Below are 9,704 nucleotides of genomic sequence, written 5' to 3'. Positions count from 1 at the left end.
GAAAGAGGTCCCTGTTTCAGCCCATGCCACCACCCATTCCCAGATGCGTTAATGAGAGTCACCGCATTAACGATGCAGCCCAGACCCCAACAACCCCACATCTTCGGTGCTCAGGGTCCTTCCAAATCCCAGGTGTAAATCACAGCCCAATATTCAAGCCCAGGTGCAGCAGCATGGTGTCTTAACTCCCTGCAGTCCACAAATCGCCGTCCCTGGAAGCGATAGCGCCCGAGGCCTCTCGGGTGTCAGGGCACCTCATTGGGTTTCACGTTTGCACCGGGGACCTCAGAGTTAAGCACGGCCCCGAGCTGCCTCTCCCGGAGCTCACACCAAAAATTACATTACCTCCTGCTGCAGCTTTGCTTGCCAAGGGCTCTGCAAGGGCTGGGCTGGGGCTGCATGCTCACAAGACCACGTTAAACAGTTCCCAATTCCTTTTCTTCCATGTTGCGAAAAGAAATAAAGGGGTATTTACAGAAACAGCATCTGTCCCACTTCCTAATTTTGTCCAAAGTACTTCATGTAAACATTCAGAAGCCTAAATTTACTTTCTACCCATACAGGGACTGCTTAGAAATCTACGGCCACCTTTGCAAATCGGAAGAAAAAGCAGAGCAGGACTGTTAGGAACCACGGACTCGTCCTCGTCAAGGACAGAGGCATCAGCAGGGGACGTCTCCTCTCGCTGCTCACCCTGCCTGATGCCAGCAGCTGCCTGAAGTCGGGAATACCGGGCAAGCATTCACTCCTGGGTATTTCTTGTGCTGCTGGTGGTGGTGTAAAAACTGCTTTTCCACAGAGGAGCAGAGAAAAATCATACTTGCACTGAACAAGGGACACATACGACACATAAGGGATGTCTGTTTTGCCATGTACCTTGTCTTGTTCCAGAGCTGGAGCTGTACGAGCCTGCACGGAAAGTTTTGTTCTTGAAGCCAGTGTTAAGGGGGTTGATTTTTAAAGTTTACATGCAAGGAAAGCTTTATCCTTTTAACGGGGTTTTCTTTTGTATTTCAAGGGTTTCTGCTGTATTGTGACATGCTGCACTGTGGGCCACAGAAATTAGTTCGTGGAGAATAGGTTTCCACTTTATATTAAGTCTCACACTGAAAATAAAGGTCAGAGTTTAAGGATGCTTTTAATTCTTAAAGCTGCGTCTCTAAGAGAAAATAACAAGCTTGTGTGTCAAACCAAGGCACTTGTAAGGTATCCGACTGCTCACGCTGCAGAGTAACAAAACCCCATCGTTCTGTGGCAAGAAAGGCAGACCCAAAATCCAGAGAGCAGCACACGTGAGGTGGAAGGCAGACAGCAGGCACTGACTCAGGGATATGAAATATTCACTCATGTCACGAAGCAAGCAGCAGAAACAAGGGGAGAAGCACCCACGTGTTACAGACTAAGAAGCTGCAGTACCCTTCACCTGAATCACAGCACCCTTTTATCTAAAGCAAGTATCTTCTGTTCAAAACCAATATAAAAATCAGGGCTACACAGCATTAACGTAGAAAAAATTTATTCCATCTGAAGCACTTACACGCAATTAGTCATGAGGAGCACAGAGTAACGGGTTGCTGGTGGAACAGGACACCCTGGTGGAAGATTTGCAGGAACGAGTGGTCAAGGACTAACTCCTAGAAAAAGCAGTTCATCCACATTTAGTTTGCTTTACAGAGACCAGCTACCAGTGCTGTTGTAGGTGACTGGGCATGCCGCCTGTGGTACATCAGTTGGTAAAAACATACACCTTTACAACTTGGTGGCCCCAAGTTTTAAAAACCATTTCACAGAAAGGAAAGAAATATATGTGAAAACACAGCTCAAGAAACACACAATAGAGCAAAATACGCGGGAGGTGAACGATGCTCTGCAGGAAAAGCTAACGAATGCAAACCGCTGACCCCCGGCAGGCGGGGGAGAAGAGAAAGGCAGGAACGAAAAACCCAGAATTACCAGGAGACAAAATATAGCGAAAGAAATTTAATTTCAATTCAAAGTCTGCTTTGCATCTGCAGAGGCAGAAAATCCATTAACTAAAGGAAACTCGACGCTTCTGAGTCGTACTGAAGAGGACAAGGCCTTCCCCAGCCCATTTCTGAACTGCCAGAGAATTAACACCTGTAACATCTGCATGGCTCAAGCATACTCTGGCAGCTCTACCAATTAACTTTAATCGCTTAAATTAGGCAAAATTCTGCAGCTGTAGCAAGCTAAAGACAGAAGAAGAAAAGCCAACAAAACCAAGTCTGCTCCGTGGGATGGAGGCAGCTAAAGTGGGACAGCCAGCCCAGCACACAAGAGGTTGCTGTAGGAAACTGGAGCAAGGAGCTACAGCACGGTACCAGCTGAGTTGGGCTGAGCCCTTTTTTTTGGGAGTACTCACTGTCTGGGTTAAAAAGGCTGCTGATGGTATCTACAGAAGGATGGCTGAACACAAAGTCTACGTGTGTCTCAAAACCAGTGTTAAGTCAATATCGGGGTTGAGAGGGAAGAGAAGGGAAAAGACTAAGAACAGGGAAAGGTGGTCATCTAGGATCCTTGGCCTTCTGGATCCACACTCCCTTCAGGGTCTTCGTCATTATAGATGTTCTCCGCCTGCAAGACAGAGATGGGAGGAACTGAAGCAGCATTCACCACCACAAGGAACAGGATTCCACCCACCAAAATGTCGTGGGAGTTTTCAGTCTGCAGATACCCATCACCCACCCCTGATCCCTCAAGGCCATTTCACATTAAAGAAGCAACGCAAACAACATTTTTCATAACAGCCATGGCTCCAAAAACATTTCTTGAGTACCCTGTGGGTTACTGCAGCTTATGGGAATCTGCCATTTGTGTATACATTTAGTAAATCCTCTACTTAGCAGCAGCACCTTCCAAAAATGTATATGGAAAGCTGCTAAGAGCAAAGCCTGTGTGATCTGATTTACAAACAAAAGTTACAAGAATGGTCTTGTCAATGGTTATTCAAACAATACAAGTTTGTTGTCCAAAACCTTCACCAGCTGGCGTTTTAGGGCCAGCAAATTCTTCCTATTCACCACCCTCCCCTCCATCCTCAGGAGGACAATTATATCATTTGCAGAGATTTCGTTCTTTAAAGACAATAACAGAAACCTCAAGTTCATCTTTGGTTCTCACACACAGTTTTCATTCAAACGCAGAAGGGAAACATTTCTTTCTGCACCAGTACTTTCTTTTCTTTTTAAATCGTAACACAAACCAGCTTCTGAGTGCTTGTAAACCAGTGTTTTGACCAAATCTAAAGTGGATTTCACCATCCTTTCGAGATTTAAGCAATGCTATAAAGTGAGTAATTCTGAGAGCTGTAAATAAAACCAGGAAAGCTGAAATCCAGGCAGTTCAACACCATCTGCCACTTCTTGCACCTTCTCAAACAACTCACCATTTGCCAGACTTGCATGATATTATCTTCTGATACAGAACAAATTACCCAGGGCTCGTTGGGATTCCAGGAGAAATCAGAGATCTTTGCAGTATGACCACCATGAATGAACTAATAGCAGGGAAACAAAGAAGGGAATGTTGGCAAATCCACATCGCAGAGATGGGTAACAGGTCAAAACAATCCATGAAATCCAGAAGCCTTACCAGCAGCTCCGGGGGACCATCCTCAGCATCTTCAGGGGACTGCTCTTCTCCAATTTTACTGTAAAAAAAAGGAGGAAAAATGAAAAGGTTGGTTTGTTTTTTGAAGTGGGATGCAGTTCACCAATATTTTGTCAGGACAAGGCGACTAATTTGAGATTTACCTCAAGTCCCAGACGTTTAGCCTGCGGTCAGTGCCACTGGAGGCCAAAATAGTTTCATTATGGGGAGACCACTGAACCTACAGGCAAGGAGGAATTCAGAAAGGAAGTCAGTTTTAAGAAGCTGTAAACAATAGACACGTTCACCACAAACACCACTGCATTTCGTATCATAATCTCGATGAGAATTCACACTGATAATAACCTGAAATATGAATATGCCCACTAACAGCATTCTAACACGGGAGGCAGTTTTGTGAACATTCACACAGCAACAAGGTATTTGAGCACCACAAGTGTACCACGTGTAGCCTTTCCTCTAACAAAGACCACGTTGTTATGAAGTGCAAACAGCCCTTGAGGATATCAGCTGTTCCTTACCTTAACAAGGACTGCACAAATATCCACTATGGATCCCTTAAGTAGCAGGCACAGTTTACACATGAAAAGAAATCCCTGTAATTAAGCTTAGCAGCCCAAAAGCTCCCATTTTCTCTGCTAGGGAGAAATCTCTCCAACCAGAACATACCACTTAATAGGATCACAGGATTAGAAAAGCACACATAATTCTGCACACTAACCTGACATTAAGATTTCACGTGTAATTTTATTTAGAGATAACTACAGTCTTAATTAGTAATCCTTCTACGAGAAAATCTCTACATATTTTTCTCCTGAGTAAGGCATGAGTTGGAGATGGAAATATCGTATCTGCGAAGCACACGCCACCCGTGATGTTAACATTCTATATTTACACCAGCAAAATTAGCAATTGTGCTAATTGTCACAGGATTTTTCTGTGATCCCCTTTAATGGGTATCAGCAAAAGCCTCCCTGCACGACCAAGCTGAGATGAAAACACCGCAGCCATTTCACTGTGCCTCCCTGCTTCAATCTGCTGCCATGAATAATTTACATTTCCTCTGCACTGCTAGCATTTCACCCTTATGTTGTGGTTAAAGCTCTCGACCGATTTCTGCCCCTGGCTTTCTGGACACTCTTATCTGTACTGGAGCTCGACCCCACACAGAGAGCTATACAGCTCCACAACAATAAGCCAGGAAATTATAAGCAGATGAGAGAAAGAATATGCGAGTTTTAAAGTGCAAGTACCTCTAATAAAGATGTAGAACGGAAAAGAATGTTTTTCATTTTTACCAGACCAAGTAGAACTAAGTTTATGTGCATAAAAGATAAAGACATTTTGTTATACCTGAAATATTTCATCTTTATGTGATTCAAAGGAGTGCAACTTCAGTTTTAGGTTCCTCAAGTCCCATAAAGCAACAGTCTAGTTAAAAAAAAAAACCAAAACAGAACATTTTTTGTTGAAGTAACCAATACAAACACCCACATTTACACATCAGAAGCTAAACAAGCACGTTCCAAGTTCAAGGTAGAGGTACCTTATCAGCTGATCCTGTAGCCAGGATAAATTCACTGTAGGGGTTGAAGGAGAGGCAGTTGACTTCAGCTGTGTGAGCATCCACCGAGTGACTGGGCTTGGAGGTGTTGTTTGACCGCGTGTCCCAGCTGTAAGGGGAAAACATGGAATTGAAACAAAGGTTCATATCTCATTTTACTGAGGGACTAAGGAGCAGATGGGAAAGCAAAGAGGGACAGAAGCACTCAGTGTCTGAAGATGTCACCCCACTTACATCATGAGCTTCTGATCATCAGCAACGGATCCAAAAAGGGATTCATGGAGCAGGTGCCAAGATACATCCTCCACTACCGCTGTATGCCCTGTGAAGATGGTCTTTGCATCCACCACTTTGCCTTCTTTTGGAACAGCACTAATATCCCACAAGCAAATGGTCTTTAAAAAAAATAAAGAAAACTTTAAAAGTATACCTTTAGACTGACACTCTTTTTACCTCCCCTACCTCCTCCCCCTCAAAAAAAACCCCAAACCCCACAATTTTTGTCCTTAATGCAGATTGCAGCCCAGCTATAGAGTCGTATTTAAGGTACTCACATGGTCATCAGATGCACTAAGCAAATGCCCACTCAGGTTCGGGTTCCATGACAGCCCGTAACCCTCCTTCTGGTGTCCACGAAGACGCAGGTCAGGGTTACACTCTCCAGAAGGGTCTGTAAAGAGGTGGCATAAGAACTCCAGTGTCTAGCAGCATTTCCAGCACAGCTTGGAATACCCAGCATAAAGTTTTACTGTGCTTTACTAAACTTTGCTTCGACATTTTCAACAGGACCCCTCTCCATCCTTTTGAGCACTGAAGAATCACCTCATTAAAACTGAATGCACTGAGACAACACAGAGCAGTTAGCACATTATATAAAAGTATATCACAGATTTTTCCAAGCTGCTTTGCTATTTTTTTTCTGGCTGGATGGCCCAGCAGTGGCTCATTCTGAATTTAGTGCTGCAGTACCTGAAGAGTAAAAGAAGTCCAGAGTAGCCATCTCTTTGCTTTGGCACAAGTCACCTGGCCTGGCTGGGTGGAGGAATAGCTGCTCACCTCAGTTACTGCTCAAAGAACTCTACCTAAACTCTCTGCTGATGCAATACTTTTCTCTCTCATCATCTCCAACTGCACTTTGAATGTGAGAAAGGCACTCCCGATCCTTCCTGCAAGTGGCAAAACTACTCTACATGATCTTAACAAGTTCATTGGTAAATGACTGTTAATATCCTTACAGGATATCAGGGCAACAGCTCAGCTACCCAGCAAATCATATGGTTTCCAGAATGCCACCTTCCACCACCCCAAATCCCAACAGATGCAGCAACATGACCAAAAAATGCAGTAAAACAGCAAAAACAGCTCCTCTTTCTATTGATACATATTGGATACAGAGGTTTTAAGCTTCATATAAAATAACCTTTTACACTACTTTTTTCCCCTCAAGAAAGGGCTGGCTGATCTCTGTGGCACAGACACAATAAAGAAGCAGACACCTGGTTTTGAAGGGTGTTTGGTGTAATCGAAGACAAGGACATCGCTGGATGGAGTCTTCGTAGCGATGATACACGGGTTCTGTGGCATGTAACGTGCTCTGTTCACTTCTCCCTCGTGGTTTATCTTGATTTCAATTTCAATTTTTCCACTAACAGACCCAAAGCCTCCAAACTCTGGAAATGAGAATTTAGTAGCTGTACATAATAGCCCCGCTTCAGATCAAGACACAAAGACTCAATCACTGGTACCACCAAGTACTTATTTTGAAAGAACAGGCACAAGAACGACTGTAACTGAAAGAATCCAGTTTGCAAATGGCACGGTGTTTTAAACTGTATTTGTAACATCAAAATATCAGGATTAGGTAAGTTAAAGACCATTATTTCCCTAAAATTTTTTACTATTTCAAATTTAGCAATACAAACCCCAAATTTATCACATTCAGACTCTAATTGGTAATGAAGATGTGATGCACACTTGAAAGAGACGTGTTGTACACTTGAAAGAGATGTGCTGCGACTGCATTTTCAAACATAGCAAAATTCAACGCTGCAGAACAGACAAAGTTCTGGCAAAAACAAACTGCTGCACCACTTTTAAGGTACGGGTTTTGTAATGTGACTTGCTAAAGCTACTTTAGCTTTACAAGTACAGTCACAGTAACTTGGTATTTCACAAAATTGCACAGCACCATTCTGGCAAAAAGAGTGGTTTTGTTTGGCTATAAACTGGAGTAGTGTATTTTTGAGAAAGACTAAAATAGAACAGAAACTAAGGATATATTAAACATTGTGTTCAAGAACAACTCTAAGAAGCCCAAAGATCAAAGCACCAAATGCACAATCCAGGCTTCCAGCAGAAAGAAGAGCAAACATTGGATCTTTAAGGGCTTTCACCAGGTAGAAACACTGATTCAAACCAGTAAAAACGAGAAAAGTCCCATTTGTAGCAATGCTGACAACGAACTAGGATTACAGAAAGCACCGAATTCAAGTCTGATATACCAAACAAGATACAATCCTCTTTTTATCCAAGAGTGGCTGGCACAACTATCAGGGAGCAGAATTCAGACAAGAACAGAACATCGGAAATGTTACACTCCTCTGAAAGAAAACGTGCTTTTCTATGAGTGGCTTTCTCACTGGAAAAGTTTTATGTAATGTAAAAATGATAATAAAAATACCAAAAAGCAGCACTGCACGGAATTCATGTCAATTCATGATGAGAAATAGGGAGGGGTGAGGTTTTTACACACACAGACTTTTGCAAAGTCTGCCAACTTATTTTTTCATCATTATTAAGACATTACATACAGTCAAAAAGCATTATTTGACTATTAAGTAAGGGTACCACTTAGAAATATTATTAGTTTAGAAGTAATATATGGAATTAAGGAGTGATAAATACTCTATTGAGAAGGGAAAAGAGGTTCAGACTCCCCCGGTCCACATCCCTGCTCCCTCACCTCCTTTCTCGCTGTCGTAGTGCGAAGCGTCGAACTGCGCGTCATCGTTCGGCAACTGCACGCTGGCGATCACGAGGTGATTCTGTTCATCCGAGGTGTGGGTCCCCAGGACTAACCGGTGGATGCTGAAATCTTTGCCTTCAGGTCTGCGAGGGAAGAGTCACATGAGAAACAACAGAAGTTTACACAAATATGGAGCCGATTACCACGTTTTTTGATGGCGCCTTCTAACACCCACAAGTTATCATTGCTCTCCTGCTCCAGCACCAAACTCGCTTCCTCCACAGGAAATCTCTTATGGTAATTCAAGAGCTCAACCTAAAATTCTCACAGCTCTCACAGAGCACCTTAGCAGCACCTCCCAAGTACAGCTCTTGGGGGCATCAACATTAACTGCAAGCAGAGCATCGTTATGAGAGCTGAGAACAAAATGGGGTTATATTGAAATCATATCTAGTTCTGCATAGGTTTTTTTGCTTATTAAAGGGGAGGGTTAAGCCAGAAGAAGAAAAGTATGGAAATAAAATATTACTTCTCAGCAATAGAAGATATTTTCCCTAATTCAAAATGCCTGTACTGATGACCTCTCTAGTGTTCATAGTCTTCAACTTGCTGTTGACAACACAAGGATACAAAAAGTGACTGAGATAGAAAGGAATCACACAGTCTTACTTTCACAAAAATGACCCTACATTTACTCTTTATTCTCCTTTAAAAAAAAGAAAAAGCAAAGGCAGCAGTTTACCTTGTTACATCAGGAAGCCACTGAGCAGTCAGGCTGGGCCATTCCAGAGCATGGGTCATTACCAAGTCGTATAAGAAGGGAGTGTTCTTTTTCCATATTTTATACTCTTCGTTGATCACACGTTCTTCCACCGCATCATCAAAGGCTGCTAAAGTTTGAGGTTTTTTAAAAAAATGCATGTAATTAGCCTTTATTAATATATTTACAAGACTGTGAGTGGGTAATTGATTAAAGAGGCAGCTGCATCACACCAGTTTGCTGTTAGACAACTATTGGAGCAGCTGCTAGCTGATTAAAAATCCCCTATTGCACAGGCTAATCCTTGTTTCTGGATAGATGGTTGGGAGTTAACATTAATTATGTCAAATTTCATCATCTGAACAGAAGCAGCACAGTAAAATTCTGAAATTTGGTGCCACAGGATCCTGTGGAGGCAAAAACCAGAAGTGTAAAGATGTTTAAATGCGGGAGGTCCAGCACTGCTGTTGAATAGACCGGTCTAGGCACAGCCTTGAACTACCAGTTCCCAAAATCCAGTTTTCCAAGGCTGCTTTCGTTGCCTTTTCCCGCACCATCTGCCACCACCCTCTGCTAAGAAAGAAAACGAGTGCGGGGAGACGGTGGGAGCGCAGCCAGGCCCACGGCAGGGTGGCCGGTGACACCTCTTTGTCTGCTCGCACCCCTCACAGGGCACGGCCTTTCTGTGCACCCCCCGCCAACGACCCCAGCCCACTCGGCTGAACGCAGAATCAGGCAGGGATATGAACGGATCCAACAGCCAAAGGGGGAGCGGGCGGAGGGAC

At 43.4% G+C, this 9,704-nt stretch overlaps 2 protein-coding genes across 2 annotated transcripts in view; one reads left to right on the top strand and one right to left on the bottom strand.

Annotated features, from left to right (window-relative positions):
* Positions 1-627, top strand: part of SYNC (syncoilin, intermediate filament protein) — a gene marked incomplete at its 5' end in the record, with an annotated part of 3,629 nt that extends 3,002 nt beyond the window's left edge. Inside the window, one exon of the mRNA XM_010189314.1 lies at positions 564-627. Within this exon, the coding sequence (XP_010187616.1) occupies positions 564-627 (64 nt within the window). The remainder of the gene's footprint in view (positions 1-563) is intronic.
* Positions 628-1,502: 875 nt separating this feature from the next.
* On the bottom strand, positions 1,503-9,045 carry RBBP4 (retinoblastoma binding protein 4). The gene is made up of 11 exons (XM_010189313.1): positions 8,902-9,045; positions 8,157-8,302; positions 6,691-6,864; positions 5,749-5,864; positions 5,429-5,589; positions 5,177-5,303; positions 4,984-5,061; positions 3,774-3,850; positions 3,613-3,670; positions 3,407-3,517; positions 1,503-2,595 (listed from the first exon to the last, which is right to left on the bottom strand). Exons 1-11 carry the CDS (start codon positions 8,958-8,960, stop codon positions 2,530-2,532), a joined length of 1,173 nt encoding a protein of 390 aa, XP_010187615.1. The 5' UTR covers positions 8,961-9,045; the 3' UTR covers positions 1,503-2,529.
* Positions 9,046-9,704: the final 659 nt, after the last annotated feature.

The sequence above is a fragment of the Mesitornis unicolor genome, unplaced genomic scaffold (genome assembly GCF_000695765.1).
Source record: "Mesitornis unicolor isolate BGI_N332 unplaced genomic scaffold, ASM69576v1 scaffold32587, whole genome shotgun sequence".
NCBI classification, from domain to species: Eukaryota; Metazoa; Chordata; class Aves; order Mesitornithiformes; family Mesitornithidae; genus Mesitornis; species Mesitornis unicolor.
The sequence above is the reverse complement of the archived record's forward strand: the minus strand, read 5'-3'. Positions and strand labels throughout refer to the sequence as shown.

Coding starts and splice junctions, on each gene's coding strand:
- RBBP4 (XM_010189313.1), bottom strand. CDS start 8,960: ATGACCCATGCTCTGGAATGGCCCAGCCTGACTGCTCAGTGGCTTCCT. Junction 5,590..5,748: donor TTAGTGCATCTGATGACCAT/GTGAGTACCTTA, acceptor TTTTTTTTAAAG/ACCATTTGCTTGTGGGATAT. Junction 3,851..4,983: donor ATAAAGATGAAATATTTCAG/GTATAACAAAAT, acceptor CCTTGCCTGTAG/GTTCAGTGGTCTCCCCATAA.